General features: G+C 43.9%; 1 protein-coding gene across 1 annotated transcript in view; it reads right to left on the reverse strand.

Moving 5' to 3' along the window:
- Nucleotides 1-958: 958 nt before the first annotated feature.
- The window catches only part of ADAMTSL1 (ADAMTS like 1), a 400901-nt gene continuing 374259 nt past the window's right edge, over nucleotides 959-27600 (reverse strand). The window contains exons 25-29 of the mRNA XM_090274075.1: nucleotides 26018-26198; nucleotides 22856-23063; nucleotides 6027-6136; nucleotides 5009-5229; nucleotides 959-3509 (exon numbers count right to left, since the gene is read on the reverse strand). Coding sequence (XP_090130201.1) covers nucleotides 3403-3509; nucleotides 5009-5229; nucleotides 6027-6136; nucleotides 22856-23063; nucleotides 26018-26198 — 827 coding nt within the window. The 3' untranslated portion in view covers nucleotides 959-3402. The remainder of the gene's footprint in view (nucleotides 3510-5008; nucleotides 5230-6026; nucleotides 6137-22855; nucleotides 23064-26017; nucleotides 26199-27600) is intronic.

The following is a 27600-nucleotide window of genomic DNA, read 5'->3' on the forward strand; positions in this document are numbered from 1 at the left end:
AGTTGCTGGGAAAAAAGCTGGAGGGTGGCATTTGGGCTGGGGGTCCCCTGGAGTGTCTCCACAATGGTCCATGCGCGGCCATCATCTGGGCCTTGGGACATGCTGCCCTTTCCCCAGAGCCTATTTATGAAGAACCCTGTGATATGCTTAAAACACACACACACACACACACACACACCAAAAACCACTTCCCACAGTAGCTTTATTTAAAAATAGGGAGCTGGGAGCCCAAGGATGCCATAACTGATTTTAGGGGATAAGAAAATGACAACTCCAGTAAAATGTGATATTGTCATCTCTACCAACCTCCAAGTAGTAAGGAAGAATGGGGCACATGCAAAGATGGCCACGCGTGGTCGGCTCCTGTTCTGAGGGGCAGGAGACTGCATAGTGGGTGAGAGCAAGGCTCTGACTAAAAAGCCGATGACTCCAGTTTGAATCCAGTCCACCAGCTGGGTGATCTTGGTCTTCTCTGGGTTTGCTTCATGTATGTATCTACCTATATGTACATGGGATATCCATAGGGTTGATGTGAGGATTAAAGGTAGCAGTGGTTTATGAGTGTTAGCCCCTGCCAATAGTGCACATCCACAGCTTCGGCACACAGTTCTCACACTGCTCACTGGGCATGCAGGAAGCTTGGAGAGAGACTCCTCCTGCACCTAAGTCTGCATCTACCCAGACGTGCCAGTGCTTGCTCTTCTTCCCAAAGGGACTGTGGTGCCCATCATCTCACTACACAGGGCCGTAAATAAGGTGACTGTCTGAATACGTGCATGTCTACAACTGTAGCTCCTCTGGGTCTTTCTACAGAGTTGGCCCCCTGCTCCCCATGCAAAGCTGAAAACTGCAAGTTTTCCTCTTTAGCCAAACACACGTAAGTGGCGGGGCACCACCCTCTCCCCTGACACAAAACAAGATGGGACGGCTGAGCTGAAGAGAGAGTCAGACGACACGATTTAAATAAATAAGCTGTATTATCTGTACAAAAAATATAAATACAGTTTTGTGTTTTAGAGGAGGAAGTGCCTCCTTCCACATTATTCAGCAGCCCTAATAATCTTGTGGAGCTGCTGAGTCACAATTCACAGAACAAACAGTAAATGAACATTCATGTCATGCAAGGAGCATGCGGCTTCCTACCCCGAACCCAAGTCCTCCAAGCTTGCTCTGAAACCCACTTCCAAAGGGTCCAACCTGACACGTAGCAGGGCTGGAGGGCACCTGCTTTGTAGAAAATGTGAATTTGGCCACTGGTTTTGAATAGCTACTGACCTTGAAAGAATCAGCCACACTGGCGGTATGAAATTTGTCTCTCTGCATCCCACGTGTAACTATTGTGTCACAAATGAATTCCTTCTTATTGCCCCATCACCCCACATTAATTTGTACAATGTATTTTGTACACAGTGAATGGATCCAGAGTTCAACATCAGCTTCTATTAAAAATAGGAACAATACAATAATCACCACTGAGTTTACAGGAACACAACTGCAGGAAGTTAACTAAAATGTCCCCCAAATACTATGCTTTCTGGATGACAATGTACAATTATTAATATTGCACTTTTTTATACAAGAAATCCTAATAAATATTCACAAAAGATATACAGACATAGAAAACATTCTCTTTTATTTTAAATAAACATTACACTGATTTTTTAGTAACATGATTTCTTAGAGCCCATTTTTGTGCTGAGGAAGAAAGAAACCCACCTAATTGTCCACAGCTCACCTGGGGAGGACACAGCCTAACATCTTCCCCTCACCTTTTCCTTCCAGGCTGGCTGGAAAATGCAGCCCTGATGCCATGGTGGTCTGGGAAGGAGTGGTACTTCACATGTAGGTTATATGAGGGAGAGGGTGCTTTATCTGAAGAGTGAGTGGCTCTGGCCGCCCTGCCCTGCATGATTACTAAACTATGGCCACTCAGGAGGAGGTGGCCAAAATCACTTGTCCAAAGCCATTTGCTTAATGAGCAATTTGCCAAGTCACCGAAACTGGTCCATGTTGATTCCTAGTAGTTCATTGAGTCGGGAGCATGGGTTGAAAAGCCTTTGAGGACAGTCCTGGAAGCTTAGTTACCCTTCAGCTTTGCCTCCGCATCCCATCACCCTGCCCCATAGCCCTGCCCCGACCTGCTCTGTGGAGAGGAGGGCCATCCTCACTGAGGTCTGGGAGGGGCCTGCTGTCCACCTCGTGCCCTGCCAGCTCTGGACTGAAGTGGTTGCTATGACTGGATGGCTGCCCTCTGGCAAACTGATTAATGAATTGGTTTTTGAAAACTGACAGTAGTCCCTGGTTCTTTAAGTGGGACGGCATAGGCCCTACAGGCAGAAAACTGGGCCTATTCATGTTCAAAATGCCCAGGCTCACATCAGCAGTGAGTTCCAGGCTGGAGGACTCTAGATTTAGATCAAAAGATGCCAGGGGTGGCTTTGCTGTAGGTGTAGAGGCAGAAAGTTCACTGGGACAGCATGGGGAGCAGGGACTTCTCTCCACCCCAGGGAGGGCACATCTCTCACCAAAGCCCGAGCCCGCTGGGGGCAGCAGGGCCCTGAGCATCCCCTCCCCTGAGATACAGACTTCTATGCACACAGGCCCGGGTCCAGTGCCCATCTGCGAGCCTCCTGCCTGCTCACTCCAGTGGTCTCCCTCCACTTCCCCACTGAGGATCACATGCAGGCTTCTTTTCGCTTCTGTCCCCTCTTCCCTTGCTACTTCATTCTCTGCACTGTGTGCTTTAGGCCTACTGGGATTGTCTCTTCCTTTACCCCTACGTGTCCATGTTTTGAGTACTCATCGCCCTGTGCCCTCCCAGAAGAGCTGAGTTCTGGGCTGGGTTCTGCCTCAGCATCGTGTCCCCCGTGCCTGCATGCCCTTCTTGAGCCTGAAGGGCAAAGGCAGAGGAGGAGACAGGGGCAGCACACTCCTGCGTTAACAGTGCACTGCTGGAAAAAACTCAGTTGGTTGTCCAAAGTCTGGACTGATGCTTTACAAACCATCTGGGGCCCTGCCCGCCTGCCGGCTGGGAGCTCTGGCTCCCTGCTGTCCCCAGCAGCTGTGCCTGCCTCTTCCTAGGTCTCTTCAGGACCCATGTTTGAGAGGGAGCCAGCTTTGCAGGGGAACTCCTGCTGTCTGGCCTGGTCAGCTCTGCAACCTCCTTTAGACCTCTGTCCTTGTCCTTTCCCCAAATCCTATCCTCCGTCTAACTGAAAGAGAAGACATGCTGAGGTCCTCATGTCTGGGGGTGTGCTGGGAGGAGGGGGTTGGATGAGGGTGTGTGATTGGGGGCAGGGAGGGGAAATAAATAAATAAAATGAAGAAAGCTTAAGTTCTGTCTGAGGTGGTTGCGCGGGTCCTCGGTGCGGCCAGGGTGGAGTTCTCCCCTGTGCCCTGTCTTCACGCTTTGCCGCAGGTTCCACAGCAGCGAGACTTGAACTGGCTGAGCTGGCAGAGTTTGAGCTGTTTCACCTTCTCGCAGTACCTGGTGGTATCTCTGCACTCCACTGGGAAAGAAGGAGAGGGGCGGGGCGAGGGGACAGAAAGGCACCGTGAAACAGAGGCTGTGGGCAACAGGGTGCTCCCTGGGCACCAGACTCTTGTGCCGGAGGGGCCTCAGCTGTCCAGCTCCTCTGGGCTGGCCTTGCTCCAGCGGGGCTCAGCCATGTGCCCCAGGCTGCCAACAGGCTGCAGCTGCCACCGGATGCTGGGGCCCGACCCAGGGCCTGCTCTGCTCCCATTCTGATGGCTCCCTCTCTTCCTGAGGCTGCCCGTCATCTCCCCCTCGTAGGGCTGCCTCACCTCCTGGACAAGTTTGCCTTCTCACGTGGTATTTTAGTTAAGTGACTCTCCCCCTTGAGATGGTTCCCAGAAGGACTAGAATTTGTTCCACTTCCAGGTAGCATGTTAGCAAGGCCCTGGTTGATGGCCACATCCGCAGAACGGAAGCCTTCCTTTTCCTGGGAAACTTCATTTTCTTGTATTCTCCCCCTAAGCTTCTCTATGCCTTCCCCTCACCAGGCCTTACCAGAACACCATGGTGTTCTAGTTCAGTATTCGCATAGACTGATGGCTCTTTACTATTGGTACTGATTTAGTCTGTGGACATCTCTGATTGACATAGTGATCTGCTACTTCCATTGAACATTGGTACTGAGTGTGGTGAGCTCCTACCACAAAGATGGGCCAGCACCACACAGAAGGACAAAGACCATCCCTCCCAGTGTAGAGAAAGCAACCAGAACTGTTCGCCTCCTGGGCATCTGCCTCAGCCCTGAGAATCTGATGCTCAGTGAGGCCCTCTTTGGAGGACACAGTGCTGCAAAGTGCAAACATTTCCTGTTGTTTGCCTCATGCTTTGTCTTCCCTGTGGGAAAGCACCTATGATTTATTTTGGGTTCAGAGAAAGAAAAATAGATCCCCACCCAACAGGAATATAAATGCTGGTGTTGGGCTGAGGAGGATCAGACCTGAGGGAGGAGGGAGTGAAGAAGTGTCCATCCCAAGGGCAGGGCTCAGTCCAGCCGGTGCCCGCGGGGCAGGGGGAGGAGGGAGGCGGTCAGCAGGTCCTTAGTCTGTGGGAAGCGGAGCTGTGGTGGGTGCAGGGCCTGTACAGTGGAAGGCACTCTGTGTGCTGCTTTAGTGGGAACAGTACTTTCTCTGTAGTGGCCCGCCCCCAAGAGCCTGTGGGCACTGGCCAGCGACTGCAGGTGAGCTGGAGGCTGATTTCACCCGGGCACTTGGCCAACAGCACCTGGCTCTCTCAGGGCCAGGAGGGAGCCCTTAGGGCAGAGCCAGCCATCTTTTGTGGCCTGAATATGTATGTGTACACATAGCCTTGCACACACCCATGCACCCCTCTGAAAATACCCAACCCTAGCCCCAGCTCACAGTTCTTGGGAAGCCTGATCCAATGCCCTCTGCCCAGGCTTGGGCCCAGGGACTGCTCTCTGCACTCGGTGCCCCGTGGGGAATTTGCAGAAGGCTCTTTGGGATTGGCACATACTGTTTTCACATGGGGTGATGTTGCAGCGCTGCCAGTTGGCAGGCCGGGGCCCCCAGGAGCACAGGTGGTCAGGCACAGCTTTGTTGGTGCGGGCATGCACACACTCCACACGCCGGGATTGGAAGCCATAGTTGCCGCAGGTGGCCGTGCACAGGGTCCACAGGCTGACCCTCCAGTGTACGCTGCAGGCTTCTGACCAGCAGTTCTGAGTGCTCACGGGCCTGTAGGGGGAGGGTGGCAGGGTTAGGGTCTGTCTCTGTGGGGGGTGGGGGACAGATGTGAAAACAATGCTGCAAACCCAAGAATTATGAGTAACTCAAGACCTTCCTTCCAGTGTTACCAGACCTGGGTTCTGATTTCTGTTCTGCTACAGAATGACTGTAATACCACAGAAGGCCACTTGCTCTAACTGGGACTCTATCTGCTTGTCTCTGCAATGTCTACCTCATTGCAGGACCTGAGAATGAGTCTACCCAGAATGTAGGTTGGCAGAGGCAGAGCCTGGAGCTAGTCTCAGGGACTGGGGTCCTAGGTGGGGGTGGTGAGCCCTCACCCCAGGGGGACACCTACAAGGAGGTATGACAGGAAATGGGGGATAGATAGGGACAATAGGTAGAGACGGAGGGACAAAGGCCCTCATATCGGCATAAGTTCTAGAGAGAGGTCAACAAGAGGGGCTGTTGGAGCCCTTAAGATCTGGTGGCCACTTTGCAGATCTGACCTCCTGTCCACCCAGGGGCTAGTCCAGGTCTTGTGTTACTCGGCTTCCTTCAGAGGAACCTGTGCACTGTTTGTCTCCAAGAAAGGAAAGGCCAGCCTGGCCCATTTGGAAAGTGCAAGGCCTGCACTGAACCTTCTCCCTCTGAGGCGGCCAGTGGCCTAGGGAGAACTGGGGTGAAAGGCAGGGCGTTTGAGCCCTGAGGCTGTGGGAGATTGGAGGAAAAACATCAATTCACTGTCATCTTTCTGTGCTATAGACACAGGGGCTGGGGAAAAGAGGTCTGTGGTTTTCTCTTACCTTGGAAGGGCACTGCACTGCTCTGATGGTAAGGTGATGCCGTCCAGTGTCTGGCAGAAGACTTGTCTGTGTTGCACAGCTAGGTGAGGCCCAATGCAAGGCCCATTACACTGGGAAAAAGAAAAAGGTGACATACGCACTTATAATGTTAGCCAAGTCAAGGGGGAGGCTGTAGTCCTCAGGCTGCATGGGACACATATGCCGGGTCTTGTCTGAGGCTTTCAGATAATTCATCTCGTCTGTTTCGGGGACAGCTAAAAAATGTTCAGTGGCATGTTTTCTTTGTGTCAGCTTTCCTGTGATCTGTGAGCATTCTGCTAGCAAATGGCTGATAGTAATGTAGAGCCAATCAGAGAATATCAACCTATCCCAGGTGAAACATGTGAAAGATTTCTTGGCATAATGGGCAAGAATGTGTTGGTAACCTTTAGAGGTGAAGATCTCAAAAGAAGTCCCTCAGTCCCTCCTTTAGTCCAAAGAGTAATTTGGTTTATTGTTTTCTTGCTAAATTCCTTCAAGTAACCAAGTCCATTACTTCTTTCCTTCCTTTGGCCTCATTTTCTCAAGGTTAAACTCATGATGGCTGAACAGAAGCAGACTTGGAAATGTATAGTTAATTCCTACTTGTATTCTCTTGATATGTGTTCATGGAGACTGTTAAGCTTTTCCTAGAGTTGGCAGAGCCAAAGTCTGTCACAGTAATGCCCCTAACAACAGTGTCTGTAAATACCAAAGCAGCAGGCCCTTAGCTGACATCTGTTATTCGAGTAAGAGGGCAGATATTTCTTGGAGGTCACTTTATTACAAAGAGTCCTTAACTTGGGGGTCTTTGGACTTCCTAGGGGATTACAGGGGAGCTGCAAACCCTTAAAATTATAAGCAGAAGTCTTATGTTTCTTGACATTTTTCTAGCAAGAGGCTCCAGCTTTTATCAGATGTTCAAAGGATTTCAAAGGTTAAGAACCACTGAAGGAAAGGATTTAAGGTAAAAGTTGTCTCTTAGGTCAGGCAACCATGCCCCAAACCAGTTACTGCTCCCTCTGCTATAGCCGAGTATACCAGAGTCCTGTCAGTCAAATCTCATGTTTGTCTGATCAAGTGATGCCAGAAGGTGTGAACTCAGACCATAAAGAAATGGGCTCTGAAGGATCCAGTGTCATACTACTGTTCACAAAGACACAGGAGGGTTAGGGAAAATGTAAAAATGCCCCTTGACACCAATAACTGGGAATTTTTAAAAAATGTGACAAAATATATATATAATTTGTTAAAATGTATGATTTTAACTATTTTTATGTGTACAAGTCAGTGGCATTAGGTAACATTCATGTTATTGTACACCATTAACTTTATTCATCTCTATAACTTTTCACTGTCCCCAACTAAACTTTGCACCCATTAAACACTAACTCCCCATTACCCTTCTCCAAGTGTCTGGTAACCTCTCTTCTGCTTTCTGTTTCTATGACTTCTAACTATTCTAGGTACCTCATTTAAGTGGAATCATATAGTATTTGTCCTTTTGTGTCTGGCTTCTTTCACTTAAATTAATGTTTTCAAGGTTTACCCACGTTTTAGCATATATAGAATTTCCTTTTTAAAGGCTGGATAATATACCATTGTAAGTATATAGCACATTTTGTTTATCCATCCCTCTGTTCATGGACAAGTGGGTTGTTTTCAGTTTTTGGCTATTGTGAATAACACTACCATGAATGTTAGTGTACAAATATCTTTTCAAATTTCTGCTTTCAGTTCTTCTGAGTATATATCAGAAGTGGAATTGCTGGATGATAAGGTAATTCTATGTTTAATTTTTTGAGGAATCTCCATACTACTTTCCAAGGCAGTTGTGCCATTTTATGATCTCACCAACAGTACATAAGGGTTCCAATTTCTCCACACCTTGGTCAATACTTGTTATTTTCTTTCTTTCTTTTTTTTTTAATAATAAAAATCCTAGTGGATGATAAATAGTTTGCATTTTCCTAATTGCTAGTGGTGTTCAACATCTTTGCATTTGTATAATGACCATTTGTATATCTTCTTTACAGAAATGTTTATTCAAGGTTTTGTATTCTCTTGTTGAGTTGCAGTTCTCTTCTATATATTCAGGATATTAATCCTTTATCAGATTTATGATTTACAAGTACAGTTGACCCTGGAACAACACAAGTTTGAACTGTGCTGGTCCATTTATATGCAGATTTTTTCCCATAAACACCTGCACTGTTTTTGATCCATGGTTGAGAGTCTATGGATGTGGAGGGCCAACTGTATGTGTTGATCTACACCATTTTATATAGGGTAATAGAGCATCTGTAGATATTGATATATGTGGGGGCAGGGGCTGTCCTGAAACCAATACCCTGTATTTACTGAGGGACAACTTAAGTTTTGGGGGAGTCAAAAGTTATAAACAGATTTTTGACTATGTGAGGAGTGGGCACCCCTAACCCTGATGTTATTCAAGGGTCAGTTGAATTTTCCCCCATTCTGTGTGTTGCCTGTTTTGTTTGTTTGTTTGTTTTGTTTTTTACTTTGTTGATAGTGCCCTTTGATGAAGAAAGGGCACTAGTAACAAATAATATCCAGTTTAATTTTTCTTTTGTTGTCTTTGCATTTAGTGTCATATCCAAGAAATCATTGCCAAATTCGTTATTATGAAACTTCTTCCCTCCCTGTTTTCTTCTAAGAGTTTTATACTTTTAAGTCTTTGATTCATTTTGTGTTAATTTTTGTATATGGTATAAGGTAAGGATCCAAGTTCATTCTCTTGTATGTAGATATACAATTTTCCCAGCACCATTTGTTGGAAAGACTGTCCTTTCCCCATTGAATGATCTTGGCACACTTCATCTGACCATACATGAAGAGTTGATTTCTAGGTGGTCTACTCTATGCCATTGCATTGGTCTATGTCTGTCTCTCTGCCAGCACTATATATATATATATATATTATATATATATATATAATATATATATATATATATTTTAAAGATTTCATTTATTTTTTTAGAGAGAGGGGAAGGGAGGGAGAAAAAGAGGGAGAAAAAGATCGATTGGTTGCTTCTCGCATGTGTCCCGACCAGTACTGAAACCACAACCCAGGCATGTGCTCTGACTGGGAATCAAACCGGCAACCTTTGGCTTTGTGGTACCATGCCTAACCAACTAGGCCACATGAGTCAGGGCAGCACTATACTGTTTGATTACTGTAGCTTTGTGTACTAAGTTTTGAAATGAGGAAGTGAGACCTTAAACTTTGTTCTGCTTTTTCAAGACTGTTTTGGTTATTTGGGATCCTTTAAGATTTCATAGAGATTATAGGATGGATTTTTCTGTTTCTGCAAATAAAGTCATTAGGATTCTGATAGGAATTGAATTGAATCTGTAGATTAATTTGAACAGTAATGACACCTTAACATTAAGTTTTCCAATCCTTGAACACAAGGTGTCTTTTCATTTTTTGTGTCTTCTTTAGTTTCTTTTATCAATGTTCTGTAGATTTTTTAAAGTATATTTTATTGATTATGTTGTTACAGTAGTTCCAATATTTTTCCCCTTTGCTCTCCTCTGCCCAGTACCCCCCTTCCCTTCAGCAATCCCACCCCCCTTAGTTCATGTCCATGGGTCGTGCATAAAAGTTCTTTGGCTTCACCTTTTCCTATATTATTCTTAACTTCCCCCTATCTACAAGTAGTCCTTTACTATATCGCGGTTCACTTATCACGGCCTCACTGTATCGTGGGATTTTAAAAAATATTATATTTAATTATTTATCGTGGATTTTTCACTATATAGTGGGATTATGTGGTACTGTATATGTATGTTGTTAAAGTTATGTAGGTTTAAGAGTGTAGAATAAATGTAAGGTTCCTACTTCGCGGGGGGTCCTGGAAAGTGATACCCGCGATAAGTGAGGGAATACTGTATTTTATACCAACCAATTATGCTTCCTAGTCCCTGCACCATTACTCCATTTCTCTCTCTCACCCCTCTCAGCTGATAACCCTCCAAATGATCCCCATACCTATGATTCTGTTCCTATTCTGGTTTGCTTAGTTGGATTTTGTTTTTATTTTTTAGATTCAGTTGTTGATAGGTGTGAGTTTGTTGTCATTTTAGTGTTCATAGTTTTGATCTTCTTTTTCTTAAGTCAGTCCCTTTAACATTTCATATAATAATGGCTTGGTGATGATGAGCTCCTTTAGCTTCACCTTGTCTGGGAAGCACTTCATCTGCCCTTCCATTCTAAATGATAGCTTTGCTGGATGGAGTAGTCCTGGTTGCAGGTTGCCTTTCATCACATTGAATACTGCTTGCTGGCCCCTTCCCGCCTGCAGAATGTCCTCTGAGAAATCAGCTGATAGTCCTATAGGCACTCCCCTGTAGGCAATTCTCTGCCTCTCTGCCTCTCTCTTGCTGCCCCCAGGACTCTGTCTTTATCTTTCACCTTTGGCATCTCAATCGTGATGTATCCTGGTGTAGTCCCCTCTGGGTCCAGCTTGCCTGGGACCCTCTGTGCTTACCGGATGTGTATGTCCATCTCCTTCGCAAAATTTGAGAAGTTTTCCTCATTTTTTCCAATTCTTGTTTCCTCATTCTGCACTGGTTGACTTTTTTTCTTATGTTCCAAATCATTGATTTGAACCCAGGTTTCCTTCCTTTCACCATTGGTTTTGTGTGGATTTTCCTTCGTTTCACTTAGCATAGCCTTCACTTCTTCTCTTATGCTTTTGCCATACTCAAGCATATGTGTCAAGCCTGTGAGCATCTTTATCACAAGTGTTTTGAATTCTGCATCTGTTAGGTTGTCTATCTCCTCGTTGCTTAGTTCTCCCACCAGAACCTTGATCTGTTCCCCCTTTTTGGGCCATACTACTCTGTCTCCTCATTCTGACAGGCTCCTGTGTTTGTTTGCCTCTGCATCCCAGGTAGAGCTGTCGTTCCTGTTAACATTTTAAGGGGCGGAGCCTTAGGAATTCACCAGTACAGGGTGACCTGTTTCACCACACTGTGGCGCTGTATGTGAGGGAGGGGTCTGAGAGGGAACAATGCTGCCTTCCTAGCACTTGCCCCTTTTCCAGGCACCTCTCCCACTTCTGCACTGGATTGGAGCCCCTCTAGCTGCTGCCTTGGCCATCGTTCCCAGAGTGGGTGGATCTGTGGACGTTCTAGGACCATGGGGGCCCTTTAAGCAAGCGGACTCTGCTGAGACCAGCAGTTTCTGCCTCCACCCCAACCCCCACTAGTCTGCACAGTCAGAAGCAATGAGGCTTGGTTTTCCCCAGTGCTGGGACTGTGAGCTGCGAGGTCTGGTGAGGAGGTGTTCCTCCTAACTTTTTAAAAAGTGTGACTGCGCTTTCTGCTGGCCTGATGCTGCTGCCACTGCCACCACATCGCATCCTCTCCGCCCCAGCTCCGCTGCTCTTACCTGTTTGGATGAGTATTTCTTCTTTATGTCTTTGTTTCCTGGACTTCCATGCAGTTTGATTTTCTGGAACTTCTAGTTGTTTCTAGTTTTGAGGTAGTTGTATTCCTTCTTAGTTGTGGAGGGAGATGCAGAGTGTCTGTCTATGCCTCCATCTTGGCCAGAGGTCCAATGTTTTATAGTTTTTAGTGTACAAGTCTTTTGCCTCCTTGGTTTATTCCTAAATATTTATTACTTTTGGTGCTATTATACACGGAGTTGTTTAAGTTTTCTTTTCAGATTATTCATCATTTGTGTATAAAAAATCCAACTGACTTTTATGTACTGTATTGGTTTTGTATGTTGCAACTTTGTGGAATTTATTAGCTCTAAGACTTTTTTTTTTGTTACTAGGATTTTGGGGGCTTTTATATGTTAGATCATATCATCTAGGAACAGAGATAATTTTACTTCTTCTTGTCCAACTTGGATGGCCTGACTTCTGTTTTTCTTGCCTAACGCTCAGAACTTCCAATGCTATATATGGAATGGAAAGAGCAGACATTGTGTCCCTGTCTTATTCTTCATCTTAGGGGAAAAGTTTTCTGTCTTCACCATTGAGTATGTTGTTGGCTGTAGGTTTTCATAGATGGTCTTCATTATTTTGAGGTGTTTTCTTTCTATTCCTTGTTTCTTGAATGCTTTTATCATGAAAGAGTGTTGATTTTTGTCAAATGATTTTCCTGTATCAATTGAAATGACCATGTGTTTTCTCCTCTTTATTCTGCTAACGTGTACTATTACAGTGATTGATATTCATGTGCTGAACCATCTTTACTTTTCAAGAATAAATTCTCCTGGTTCATAATGTATAATCCTTTTTATACGCTGCTAAATTTGGTTTGATTATCTTGTGAGGATTTCGGCATCACTAATTAGAAGGGAGTATGTATTGGTCTTTAGTTTTCTTGTACTTTTCTTTGTCTGGCTTTAGTATCAGGGTTATGCTGGCATCATAGAATGAGTTAGCAAGTATTAGGTTTCCCTCTCCTTCTATTTTTAGGAAGAATTTGAGAAGAACTGGTGTAAATTCCTTAAGTATTGCATAGAATTCATCAGTGAGGCCATTTCACCCAGGGCTTTTCTTTGTTGAGAGGTCTTTGGTTACTGATTCAATCTCTTTACTAGTTATAGGTATATTTATATTTTTATTTTTTCATGATTCAGTCTTGATGGGTTATGCGATTCTAGGAGTTTGTGCAGTACATCTAGGTTATCCAACTTATTGGTGTATAATTATTATTTCTGTAAATCAATAATGTTACCACTTTCACTTCAGATTTAAATGACTTGAGTCTCCTCTTTTTTTCTTAGTCAGTTGGCTAAAATTTGCTCTATTTTAGATCTTCTGGAAGAACAAACTTTTGGTTTCATTGATTTTACTCTACTTCTCTATTTTAAAATTTATTTGCTTATATCCACCATATATATTTTTAATTTCCTTCTGCCTTAATGCATAGATTTAGGTTATTGATGTCAGATCTTTCTTTTTTAATGGAGGTATTTACAATTGTAAAGTTTCTTTTTATCACTGTCTTATCTGCATCCCATGATTTCACTTGTCTTATGGCATTTTCTAATTTCCCTTGTGATTTCTTCTAAATGAAAATGGAAAATGGAAATGCAATTATAACATAATAAAACTTAGAGGATATGGCAAAAGAAATTCTATGAGGCTAGTTCACAGCAATGAATGGCTATATTAAGAACCAGGAAAATCTGCAAACATCCTAACTTTACATCCTAATGAACTATAGAAAGAACAATGAAACCCAAAGTCAGTAGAAGGAAGGTAATAAAGATCAGAGCAGAAATGTATGAAATAGAGACTAAAAAGACAATAGAAAAGATCAATAAAACTAAGGGCTAGTTCTTTGAAAAGAGAAACAAAATTGATGACCCTTAGGTTGACTCACAAAGAAAAAAAGAGAACTAAAATCAGATATTAAAGGAGAGATGTTACAGCTGATACCAAAGAAATGTAAAGGATCATAAGAGAGTATTATGTACAATTATATGCCAACAAATAGGATAATCTAGAAGAAAGGAATAAATTCCTGGAAACATATAACATACAAAGACTGAATCATGAATAGAAAATCTGAACAGCAAAATATGGTACTAGCATAAAAACAAACATAATGGAGAGTCCAAAAATAAACCCACAAATATGGTCAATTAATTTACAACAAAGAAGCCAAGAATATACGATGGGGAGATGACAGTCTTTTTAATAAATGGTGCTGGGAAGACTGGACAGCCACATGCAAAGGAATGAAAGTAGACTATCTTACACAACAAAAATTAACTCAAGATGGATAAAAGACCTGAACATTAGTCCTGAAACCATAAAACTCGCAGAGGAAAACATAGGCAATATCTCAACATCAGTTTTGGCAATGATTTTTTGAATCTGACACCAAAATCAAAGGCAACAGACAAAAATAAACAAGTGGGACTACCTAAAACTAAAAAGCTCTTGCAAAGGAAACAATCAAAAGACAAAATGCAACTTATTGAATGGGGGGAAATAATTGCAAATCACATATCTGATAAGGGGTTAATATCCAAAAATATATAAAGAACTTACACAACTCAATAGCAAAGAACCCCCCCCCCAAATACTATTTAAAAAGGGATAGAGTGTCTGAGTAGACATTTTTTTCAAAAGAAGACTTACAGGTGGCCAATAGGTACACAAAACAGTGCTCAACATCACTAATAATTGAGGAAAGGCAAATTAAATGCACAATGAACTATTGCCTCACACCTATTACAATGGCTATTATCAAAAAGATGAGATAAGTAAGTGTTGGTGAGGATGTGTAGAAAAGGGAACCCTTCCTGGTGCACTGTTGGTGGGAATATAATTTGGTGCAGCCACTATAGAGAGCAGTTTCTCAAAAAATTTAAAATAGAACTACTATATGATCTAGCAATTCCACTTCTGGGTATTTATCTGAAAAAACTGAGAACATTAATTCAAAAAGATATATGCTCCTCCATAGTCATTGCAGCATTATTTGCAATAGCCAAGATATGGAAAAAAGCTAAGTGTCCATCAATGGATTAATGGATAAAGAAAATGTCACACACACAATTACTACTCAACAATAAAGCAGAAAGACATCTTGCCATTTGCAACAACATATGTGGATCATGAGGGAATTATGCTAAGTGAAATAAGCCAGACAGAGAATGATAAACACTGTATGATATCACTTATATGTGGAATCTAAAACAAACAACATTCGAAAAACAGATTGGTGGTTTCCAGGGGTGGGGTTGAGCATGGGCAAAATCAGAGAAGGGGGTCAAAAGTTATAAACGTCCAGTAAGAAAGTCATGGAGATGTAATGTGTAGCTTAGTGACTAGTTAATAATATTGTATTGTATATTTGAAACTTGCATAGAGATCTTAAAAATTCTTAGAAGAGAAAAATATGTTTTTATAAATATGTATGGTGACAGATGTTAACTAGACTTACTGTGGTGATTATTTTGCAATACATACAAATATTGAATCATTATGTTGTACACCTGAATCTAGTATAATGTTATATATGAGTTACACCTCAATAAAATAATTAGCATTCAAGGCTCTACTTCAGACCCACCATATCAGAATTAGCATTTTTAACAAGATGCACAGGTGATTTACATTAAAGCTTGAGACATACTTGCCTAGAGGGTTCTAGAAGAAATAAGGCAGCAATGAGAATGCTTGATTGGAAAGACTTATTTTCTTTTAGGAAAAATAATTACTGAGAATGATCAATGTGTACTGTATGTCCTCTTGATTGACCTCAGTGATACAATGCATAAATTTTTCCCATGTGTAGCCAGATCTATTCCCAAGTGTAATTTCACAAGTTGCCAATAAGTCGAGGCCTAAAAGCAAAGCTCCCTTGGGCTAAATGAGAGGTATCAGAAGTGGACTTATCCAGGTAAGAGAAAGATGATATCCCCAAGGCGTAGGAGCAAGGGGGAGCTTATCCCTCTTTTATTATGAAGCACATACACTAGGTACTGAAAATAAGTGGGGGTTGGTAGAGGCGCCAAAAAGGAGCTATTGGCAGAATGTGTTGATTGGCCAGCATTGAGAATTGTCCCCTGACTCACCTGGGACACAAGTGGCTTATGTATTACAAGTAAATTCTGTAGCCACATTTCCCCAAATAACATTTGATCTTCATTGAAGATGGTAGTACGTATTTGTTTCATTTTTAAAATATTTTATTTATGCATTTTTATTTTTATTATATTGATTATGCTCTTATAGTTGTCCCAATATTTTCCCCTTTGCCCCCTTCCACCCAGCACCCGCCACTCCCTCAGGCAATCCTCGTACCATTGTTCATGTCCATGGGTCATGGGTATGAGTTTTTGGCTACTCCATTTTCTATACTGTACTGTACATCCCCATGGCTATTCTGTAACTACCTCTTTGTACTTCTTAGTCCTCTCACCTCTTCACCCATTCTCCCACAACCCCCTCCTATATGGATCTTTTTTTTATGCTGTTGAAGTCCTCACTAAGTTCCTTGAGCATCCTTATAACCAGTGTTTTGAACTCTGCATCTGTTAGATTGCTTATCTCCATTTTGTTTAAATTCCTTTTCTGGAGTTTTGACTTGTTCTTTCATTTGGGCCATGTTTCTTTGTCTCCTCATTTTGGCAGCCTCCTGTGTTTATTTATGTGTATTAGGTAGAGCTGCTATGACTCCCTGTTTTGGTAGCATGGCCTAACGTAGTAGGTGTCCTATAGGGTATAGTGGCAGAGCCTCCCCATCACCCAAACTTGATGTTTGAGTTGCGCCCTTTGTGTGGGCTGAGTACACCCTCCTCTTTTAGTGGAGCTTTGATTGCTGTTGGCAGGACAATGGGAAGGATTTACGCAGGCCAGTCAGCTGCAAGGACTGGCTGTGACCACTGACCACCAACCTCTGCCCTCCATGGAAGATCAGCTGTGCAGGGGCAGGGTGGTGGTGCTCCGTTGTGGTCTGTAGCTGTCCACTGGGTGTGCTGGCTCTGGGGTTTCCCAGGTGGTGCATGTCAAGATTGACCCCACCTGTGTTCTGCCTGGGACCACCCTGTATGAGCTATAAAGCAATGTGCAGATGGGTACAACCTGTGCTGGGCTTGGAGGTTCCCAGGGGAAGCCAAGCTGTGAATCTAGTCTGGCTGCTGTTAATGCTGGATCTGGGGCCTCTTTGCAAGAGGTATGGGAACTAGAGGCTTAATGAGGCTGGCTGTTGCTTGTTTGAGATGATTTAGGAAGTTGTGAAGCATGAGCCAAAACCAACCATTTATATGGAAAAGCCACTATTAACAGGTTGGATGGGCCCATAAGTTGGGTAGGACAGAGTCTCAGGGGCTCTTTAGGGTGGGACAGACTGTGTTAAAGGTTGATGAAGTCTCAGATACGGTACCCACCTGCCATCTCTGTGCGGGGAGCGCTTAGAAGAGGGATAATGGCCTCTGCCCACCTTTCTGTCTGGGAGAAAGCTGTCCCCCGGCTCCTGCCTTGATGCCAGACACTTCACTTCTTCCCTATATGCCACTGGTGTCTTGTAAGCTGCTACCCTGGTGCTGGAGCTCAGAGGTAGTGAGTCTGAGTAAGTCTGTGTGTGGGTGAAGAGGAACTGTTTGGGACTCCAGGAGTTTCTTCTACCAACTCAATCCCTGCTGGTGTTTGCAGCCAGGGGTCCAGAGTGGGGTTGGTGCTCCTCCCAAATTTCTATCTACTACACGTGGGTGTGGGACCAGCCCGCTCTACCCCTCCTACCAGCCTGGATGAACGTGATTTCTTTAATTTCATGGTTATCAGACTTCCAGTCAACTTGATTTCTGATGGTTCTGAGTGGTGGTTTTTCCATGATTTAGCTGTAAGTTTGATGTGGTTGTGCTAGTAGGAGAGCCATGTTTATCTATGCCTCCATCTTGACTATAAGCCTCAGTATGTGTATTAACTAGATAGAAAACTCCAAGTGATTGTTCTCCAAAGGACACACCTCAGGGTGTGGATGGACGGACATGGATACGGCCATGTGAAGATAGCCAGTTTCAACAATTTTTGAGTTTCTAACTGCCTGAAAGCTTTCAGTCACATTAGTTCATATAGTAACACAAAAAATTAAGAGCCTTATGGTTGCTTTGGGTCGTCCCAGCTGGCCAAGCTTAATGATATTTTTTAGACACCAAGCCATCAGAAACTATACCTGACCAATCAGAACGATCATTCTATCAAGTAGCCCCAGCCTCCAACTACCACAGTAATTGTTACCACGCAGTGGTGGGTACCAGCTGATTATCAGTCCTGGAAGACAGCTCTTAGATGCTCAGTAGGTCTCCAAATAGGTTTTGAACAGAGTACATTCCAAAACATTCTACCAGGTGAAGATGGTGGCATAAGTGGACACTGAGCTTGCTTCCTCCTAAGAGGACATCAGATGTACACCTATATTTAGAGCAGTTTCTCCTAGAAGACAACTCTGAGGCAATTGAACAGCTTCTGCACAATTAATGAAAGAGAGAGAGAGAGACAGAGAGAAAGACAAAGAGAGACTGTACAGAGAAGTTTGGGGAACTGTGTGAGATCTCTGGAAGCTGAGGGAACAACCTAGGACCAGAGGAACTGCTGAGCTCCACTGTTTATCTTTCCCCTACACATGGATAGTGGGCAGGAATTCTATTCAGGTTCTTTAACAGACATGCAGGGTGCTACAGTGTGTCCACAGCCACCCCTCCTGTAGCTCAATCCAGCAGAAACAGGAGGGCACAATAGCATGCATACAAGAGGCCTCTGTACCCACAGGTTGATCAGCAGGTACAGCAGGATAAGGCTTTACACACCCATTGGGCTACACAAGCACACAGGACTCTTCCCAGAGAGAGAGTGCAGAGCTAGAAAAAATGCTGCAGGGCTACACTGTCCAAAGAAAGTGCAGATTTAATGGGGGGCTATTCTGTGCTTAGGTGGGGCTGCCCTCCTGGAGAGAGTGTGGAGCTAGCAAAATGCTGTGGTGCCCACATGCAGGACTGCCTCACCCAGGAAAAGTGCAGAGGTAGTGTGGCATTGCTGCCTGCAGCTGTAGGACTACCTCACCTGGAGAAAGGTCAGAGCTAGCAAAACACTGTGGTATCCACACGCAGCACTGCCCTGCTGGACGAGAGTACATAACTAGCAAAATACATGCGTGCATACACAGGCTGCTATACTGAGAGAAAGGGTGCAGCTAGTAGGGCATTGAGAGGCAAGCATGCACAGAAACCCAGCCCAGACCCTGCTCTGGCAACAGATAATTGAAGCAACAGGGCCCTCTAAGTATACACTGCACAGCCCCATCTATACCAGGCAACTCCACCACCCAGATTAGAAGGACAAGGAGGCAGGTGCACACCAGGCTTCCTGGAACCCACTCCTTCCGGTGAGAGGACACACCAGGCACCACAGGCACCGTCCCTGACTGCAACTGGCCTGCCAAAACTGCTTGACACACATCTACACAGAAACAACTTTTTCAAGATGGGAAGACATACCTATTCCATGTAACTCACAGGAATAAACACAGAAAGTCAAACAAAATGGGGAGACAAGAATATTCCCCAAATGCAGGACCTAGGAAAAAACCCCAGAGAAACACCCTAATGAAGTAGAGGTAAGTAATTTGCCTGATAAAAAATTCAAAGAAATAGTCATAGGGGATGCTCAACAAACTTGAGAGTAGAATAGAGGAACTCAGAGAATACTTCAACAAAGGAATAGAAAATGTAATCAAGAATCAATCAGAGATGAATACATTAGAAGGAATTAAAAATAGATTAGTTAATACAGAAGAATGGATTAGAAGACAGAATAGTGCTTATCACCCAATCAGAAAAGAAACATGAAATATTTAATAATGAGGGTAGTATTATATAAAAGATCTCTGGGATAACATCAAGTGCCCTAAAATTTGTATTGTAGGAATCCAGAAGCAGAAGAGAGAGAGAAAGGGGCAGAGAGAATATTTGAGGAAATGTGGCTGAAAACTTTCCTCATTTGGGGAAGTGAACAGAAATCCAGGTCCGGAAAGCACAGAGAATTCCAACCAAGGTGAGCCCAAAGAGACCCACACCAAGACATATTGTAATTAAAATGGCAAAAGTTAAAGAGATCATCTCAAAAGCAGCAAGAATGAAATAAATCATGTACAAGGGAAAACCCATAAGGCTATCAGCTGATTTTTCAGAAGCAACTTTAAAATTTTAAAGTGCTAAAAGAAAGGACTTTACAGTCTAGAATACTATATCTGGCAAGGTTTTCATTCAGAATTGAAGGAAAGATAGAGTTTCCCAGACACACAAAAACTAAAGGAGTTCAGAATCACTAAACCAGCATTGTAAGAAATGCTAAGGGTTGTCTTTAAGTAGAAAAGAAAAAGCTATAACTAGAAATAAGAAAATACAGGGAAGGAAAAAAAAACTCTGAGTGGTACAGGGAAATATACAATAACCACAGCAAATCAACCACTTAAAGAGCTAACATGAAGGTTAAAAGACAATAGTAGCAAAATAATTATAAATACAATAAGTGATCAGGGGATACACAAAACAAAATGATTTAAACGATGTCAAAAATAAAGAATGGAAGAGGTGTAAAAATATAGTGCTTTTAGAATAAAATTGAACTTCAATGCCTATCAGCTTATAATAGACAGCTATAGATATGGATGGATGTATATATAAACCTCATGGTAACCATAAACCAAAAATATAAAAAATACACAAACAATGAAGAGAAAAATCCAATCAAAATTCTAAAGAAAACTATCAAATCCAAAGGAAAGAAAGCAAGAGCAGAAAAAAGGAAGAACAACAACAAAAACAATTAATGAACTGGCAATAAGCACATACCTATCAATAATTACTTTAAATGTAAATGGACTAAATGATCCGATTGAAAGATATAAGGTGAAAGAATGGATAAAAAAATGACCCATACACATGCTGCCTATAAGACACTCACTTCAGATAGAAAGACACACATGGACTGAAAGTGAAAGGATGGGAAAAGATATTCTATGCAAATAGAAATGAAAAAAAACCTGGTGCAGCAATACTCCTGTGTGGTAGCTCAAGACATGGCTCCTTCCACTACCCATGATGAGGGCAGGCCAGAGGGCTTCTGGCCAGAGGGAATATGTATTGTTTTGGGAATGGATTATAGATCCCTCCTTATCTCCTTTTGGGAGCGGCTGCTGGTCCTGTGCCTGCTTCTTGACTTTTTTTTCTGCACATACACACTGAGGTAGGGCAGTTTAGAGTCACGCATAGGACACATGCCTCCTTTGTCTGGGATCCCTTATAATGAGCCTCCGACTGGCGGAGGTGCAGTTTCTCTCGCATCGACCCTCTGCAGTCGGTGCATGCCCCTATAATGTGAGTAATACACAGCACGTCCACATCAGCTAGTCCACTGGGTAGTTTTTTTTTTTTTTTTTTTTTCCAGAATATCATGAACACTTTAGCTTCCTGGTTTGGAGCTCCTGCATTACAACTCCTATCAGACAAAGTAGACTTCAGAAAAAAGAATATAAAAAGAAACAAAGATATTTCTTAAGTTTAAAGGGGTCAATTCAAGAAGAGGCTATAATAGTCCTAAATATCTACACACCCAACATATGAGCACCCAGGTATATAAAGCAAATGTTAATGGACATAAAGGCATGAATTAACAGTAATACAAAATAGTTGGGGACTTGACTACTCTACTTACTTCAATGGATAGATCATCCAGACAGGAAACCTAAGTCTCTATGGTCAATTAATATTTGACAAAGGGCATAGGGGGATAAAATGGAGTAAAAATAGTCACTTCAATAAATGGTGTTGGGAGATCTGGACAGATACATCCAAAAAAAACAAAAAACAAAACTAGATCACCAACTTACACCATACACCAAAATAAACTCAAGGTGGATAAAAGACTTAAATGTAAGCTGTGACACCATAAAAGTCCTAGAGGAAAATATAGGCAGTAAAATTTCTGATATCCCACGCAGCAATATTTTCACTGATATCTCCTAAGGCAAGGGGTATAAAGGAAGGAATAAACAAATGGGACTATATCAAACTAAAAAGTTTTTGCTCAGCTGAAGAAAACATCAGCAAGATGAAAAGGGAACCAACTATATGAGAAAACATATTTGCCAATGATACCTCAGACGAGGGTTTGATCTCCAAAATATATAAAGAACTCATATGACTCAACACCGGGAATACAGACAATCCAATTAAAAAATGGACAAAGGACCTGAATAGACACTTCTCCAAGGAGGACTTACAGAGGACCCATAGGCACATGAAAGGATGCTCAACATCACCAGCCATCAGAAAGATGCAAATAAAAACCACAATGAGATACCATCTCACACTGGTTAGAATGGCCATCATCAACAAATAAACAAACAACATGGGTGGATGAGGGTGTGGAGAAAAGGGAACCCTAGTGCACTCACTGTTGGTGGGAATGCAGACTGGTGCAGCCACTGTGGGAAACAGTATGGAATTTCCCCCCAAAACTAAAAATGGAACTGCCTTTTGACCCAGTGATTCTGCTGCTGGGAATATACCCTTAGAATCCTGAAACACCAATTCAAAAGAACCTATGCACCCTTATATTCATAGCAGTGCTATTTACCATAACCAAGTGCTAAAAAACAGCCTAAGTGCCCATCAGTGGATGAGTGGATCAAAAAACTGTGGTACATTTACACAATGGAATGCTACACAGTAGAAAGAAAGAACTCCTACTCTTCACAACAGCATGGATAAAAATGGAAAGTATTAGGCCAAGTGAAATAATCCAGGGTGCAAAAGACAAATACCATATGATCTTACCTATAAGTGGAATCTAATGAACAAAATGAATGAGCAAAAGAGAACCAGAGACACGAAAATAAGGAACAGACTGACAGTGACCAGAGGGGAGGATGGAGGGGGAATAACAGGGGAAAGAAGGGAAGGGTCTAGTCAAGGAACAAGTATGGAGGGCCCATGGACATGGACAACAGGGTGGGGACTGACTGTAGAAGTGGAGGCAAGGGTGGGTGGCACAGGGTAGAGCAGTGGGGAAAAAATTGGGACAACTGACTTGAACAACAATAAAAAAAGAAGATAATGGCCTTAGAATGTCACATTAGACCAGTTTGACTTAATAGACATTTATAGAGCATTTCATCCCCCAAACTGAAGATTACACATTTTTCTCAGTGCCCGTGGAACATTTTTCAGAGTAGATCACCTACTAGGCACTTCCTCCTGTGGCAGGGTCAGCACCTTTAGATTTACCTTTCAAATAAAATCCTCTCACCTGGCCCCAGCTGGAGAAGGCCCACTCCACACAGAGCTGTTGGTTACAGGCCTGGGTGTCCACTGGCCGTTTGGCAAGCTGTGTGCACATGTCATTGGACACGGGAGTGGAGATCCCAGAGGCTTTCAGCTTCTGGCAGGTCACCCGGCGGGTCTGGATGCCTCCCCCGCAGCTCCGGGTACAGGCGGACCAGGAGGTCACCATCCACCTGTGGAGAGAAGAGTTAGGGCAGCTACAAAGGGTCAGCCTTGGGGAAAGGAGTGATGCTGTATGCTCTCAGAACAGGAGCCCCATACATCTCCATGCACTCACCACACCACTGCTAATTTGGGGGTCATGGCCCTTTACACAGTATATACTTGGAGTGGTAGGCTGAAAGTGGGCCCCCAAAAGAAACCTACGTCAAATTCCTGGAACCTGTGAATGTTACTTTACTTGGGCAAAGGGTCATCGTAGATATAATTAGGGATTTTGAGATGAGATTATCCCTCCTTATCTGGATAGGACTTAAATGTCATCACAGCTATCCTTATAAGAGAAAGGCAGAGGGAGATCCCACACTAAAGAGGGGGAGACAGTGTGACCACAGAGGCAGAGGATGGAGTGATGTGGTCACAAGCCAACGGATGCCCAGAGGCATCAGAAGCTCCAACGGCTATGAAACAGATTCTCCCCTAGAGCCTTTAGAGGGGGCACAACCCTGCTGACACTTTGATTTTGAACTTCTGGGCTTCAAAACAGAGAGTGAATAAATTTCTGTTGTTTTAAGCCACCATATTTGTGGTCGTTTGTTATAGCAGTCACAGGAAACAAATACCCTTTGGAAATTGACCAAAAAGGTACATCTTGAAAGAATATCCTGACCCTGGCCCCCAAAGCCATGAGCTTGCAGATGGAACACTGGGGGGGAAATAGTCTTGAGCTAGATACACTGCACTGTGGTTCTGGTATTTGCTAAAGGCACCCAAGTGTGTGGCAGAGGAGAGACAATGCCCTAGGGAGTCACCTCCTGACCTAGGAGGCAACCTGGGTCTCACTCAAGCCAGTACTCATTTTCTACCTTGCCTTTAACCCATGTCTCATTTGATTTTAATTCCTCAGGTACATGCAAAGATCCTTCTAGCTATTGGAGCTACTTCTCACTCTGTGAGTCACAGTCCATAGGTCTATACTTCCTAGAAGGCTAAAAGTAGAAGTATTTCTCAGAATGCTAGTTTCCAACTACAAATCGGATCCTTGGAAGTGACACTGACCAAGGCAGTGACAAAGGGCTTTCCTCAGAGAGCTAAGATGTCAGCTAGGAAACTCTGAAGTCCCTGGTTCATATACAAACACATAGGGGTTTCCTTTGCATGTTTACACCTTGGGATAATTCTCAAAGAGGAGGGGAAGGGGACAGTTTGGGGAAAATATCGAGAAAAGATGGTACTTTCCAGTCATTTCACTTAATCTAGGGGAAGAAAGACATTCATTGGTTTTATTGCCAGAGAAAAAATTTATCAGTAAATGGAATGGTCCCATATGGGTCTAAACAGAACTGCCCACAGCTGTCCAAAAAGATGACCAGGGCCACTGGGGGGGTGGTGTGGTGTGGGGTGTGTGTGTGTGCGTGTGCAAAGAAGGCTGCTAAAGTGCCCACAGCGTGGGGACCAGTCAAAGGTGAACCTGTGGCTACTTCTTAGTCCATCAGTGCCACAGCTGCCTCTCAGGAGAGACAAGTAGCAGGGGTGGAGCAAATTCCTCCTGCATCTGGATCTGGGACTTGTTTAGTTTGGTGGAACTTCCCTCCTCCATTTGCCCTGAGAGGACCGCGTGCAGAATTCTAACCCACAGGAGCGCAGCCACTTAGGAAGCAGGCAGGAGGTGTTTGAAAGCTCCTGGGGGCACTGAAGCTCAGGCAGACCCAGCCATTATTTCATTTGCAGACGTAAATGAGGCTGATTGACTCTGACCATCACACCAGCAAATCAAAAAGGCCCTGGCACGTCCAAGACCTCTTCTTCATTTCACACAGCTTGGCAAGGGCAGACTTGCAGTCTCTTATATCCCTGGTGAATGTCAAGCCTGCATTTCAATCAACTTTTATTTCCAAATATACATTTCAGCAATTTTTCAGGAGCTGGGGTGAGGGGTTTGAGAGGGGAGAGGTACGGGCTATGTTACAGTTCAGGAAGGGTATAAAAGGACATTAATCATTCCCGTGGAAACCTTCCCGTCAGCAAGTCAAACTGCTGATATTAATGAGCGTGTTTCATATTTCATTGAGTCTCTCCTGGTTTCAGCTGCTCCTTATGACTCAGCTGGCAAAACACAAAGCAGTTGCCTAAGTGGTGTATGAAAGTCCTGTAGATAGGGCAGTAAAGGGGCATTTCAGGGACTGGCCAAGTCCCCCCAGGCTCAGGGTGCCATGCTGGTGCCAACTCTAAGCCCATCCATGATCCTTTTAGCTACTGACTGAAGACTGCGGTGGGCATGCTCAGTGGGGCTCACAGCTTCTCAAAGCTCGAGGAAGATGTGAGAGGAGGCAGAGACTGTGGGTGTCATCTGGGTTCTATAAGGTACCCAAATGCAGGGAGTGTATATCCCACATTGAGGCCATTATAGGAAATGAAGACTTATTTCAACTTCAGCAGGATGCCACCCTCTGTGGAAAAGAAGGGGCTAAGATTTCTTTAACTAAACTGAAGTACTGATTAGCACGGGTATTTTAAGTTAGAAGAAAGGGGAAGGGTTGGGGTAGAGGCCAGTAATCCCCATCCCCTCAGCACTTCAGCTGCAAACACATTTCTTCTACAGACGGAGAGCCAGTTTCTTAGCAGGATGGGAGCTGTGGCTTGCCAGTGCCTGGGGTGTTCCTGCTCCCTGAACAGAGCCTTTCAGGCACTTGGGATGCCGGGAAAGCCCTTAACTTGCTGAGAGTTGAGGAAACAAGAGGCTGAGGGGAGGAGGCTCATTCTGCCTGATGTTTTCTGCATGGCGGAGAGTCCTGACAAACCTGTGCCCACAGGAAAGAACAGTGCCTTGGAGGGCTGGCCTTCTCACCTGTGCTTGAAGTCTCTCCCTGCACAGTGCTAGTCAGGGAAGGGCTGGTCACCAATTTGGCTAGAAGTCAGGGTCCGTCCTGGGGGGTGGGAGGCCTGAGCCAGCCTTTGCCACACTCACCGAGAAGGGCAGTCTCTCCGGTTGCAGGGGACGGGATTCACAGCAGGGCGAACCTTCCCTGCGCAGTGAGTGGGATTAACCTCCGTGCTGTTCAGGAGACACCTCAGGCGGGGCTGCTGAACGCCCCTATTACCACAGGAGGCCGAGCAGGTTGCCAGTCTGTCCAGAGACCACCAGTAATCTGTCACAGAAGGAGGATCAGAGGTGAAAAGCAGATAGCATTATTGCCCATGCTCTATATTTCTTCTGAGCAGGGCAGTTGGCGGGGGGTCCCAGCTTATCTAGGCAAGTTATGTGGTCTCCAGTGCCTTCAGCTGACTCACCTATAAAATGAGCACAACAGCCCTTACGTCAACAAGTTATTGTGAGGCCTGGATATAATGAAGGTAAAGATCCTTGCCCAGTGCCTGGCACAGAGAGAATACTTAAACAGAGGCTATAGCTGTTATTATTTTTAAACATACTCCCTAAAGTGCTCTGTTTTTTTCTGACTGGCTCAGCAGAAAATGACTTTTTTTTTTCCAATAAAGAGATATAAAAATGTCAGAGATACTTAACAATCATATTTAAAGATGCAGATTCAAGTTAGACTTTGTAGATGTTATAAAAAAAAACCCAGCCTAGCCCTGTCTTGGGGGCTCAGTTAGTTGGAGCATCATCTCATACAGCAAAAGGCTGTGGGTTCGATTCTTGGTCAGGACACATGCCTAGGTTCTGGGTTCGAGTCCCAGTCGGGGTGCATATGGGAGGCAACCAATTGATGTTTCTCTCTCCACATCAATGTTTCTCTCTCTAAAATCAATAAAGACCTATCCTTGGGTGAGGATTAAAAAAAAAAGTTAAAAAAATATACAGCCTATCCAGAGTGGACTTAATTTCATAAGACACTGATGTCAGGAAGAAAGGCAATTTCTTTGGCTTTTCTATTCTGGGGTCTGAGACGCCGTGGTAGGAAAGCTATTAAAATAACTGGGTTGATAAACCAAGGATGCTATTTCCAAAGATGTGTGTTACAAATCTTGCAGATAGGCTCTGAGCAGAGAATGGCTGGCTGGCAAGAAAATGTAATATTTACTTTCCTGTTTGGAAACCAAATGGTGGGGGAGCATATTTAAGGGAAAACCCCAGGATTTCTGAGGTCTGTCTTTTAATGAGCTATACTGGCACAAAAGTCTGTCCTTTCCCACAGAACCCTCCATTTAGAATACACAGTAGAATTTTGCTTTTCCTGAAAGTGGCACAATAGGCCACAGGTACAATGGGCCTATAGAAAATGCAAAAGCCTCACTTAGTTTCTATAACAAGGCAAGTTTTGGCTCCTCTCCCTCTGGTTTGGGTTTACTTGTGACTTTCTTGGTGCAGTAAATGCTAGGCCCCGGCCCAGGGCTTTCCAACCCGCTGGTTTTCTGGGAGGTTTAACGCACCAGCCACACAGGCTCCTCAGTCTGTCCTCTGACAGGGCCACAGGAAGGGGTCCTGGAAAATGCTCAGTGTGTGACTGCAGCTGAAGAGTCTTTAGGGTGATGGGCAGGTACTCTCCAGGTCAGGAGGCAATAACCAGGGGGTTCCAATTATGACTTATT

Source organism: Furipterus horrens, unplaced genomic scaffold (assembly GCF_987537825.1).
Source record: "Furipterus horrens unplaced genomic scaffold, mFurHor1.1.pri manual_scaffold_4, whole genome shotgun sequence".
NCBI lineage: Eukaryota > Metazoa > Chordata > Mammalia > Chiroptera > Furipteridae > Furipterus > Furipterus horrens.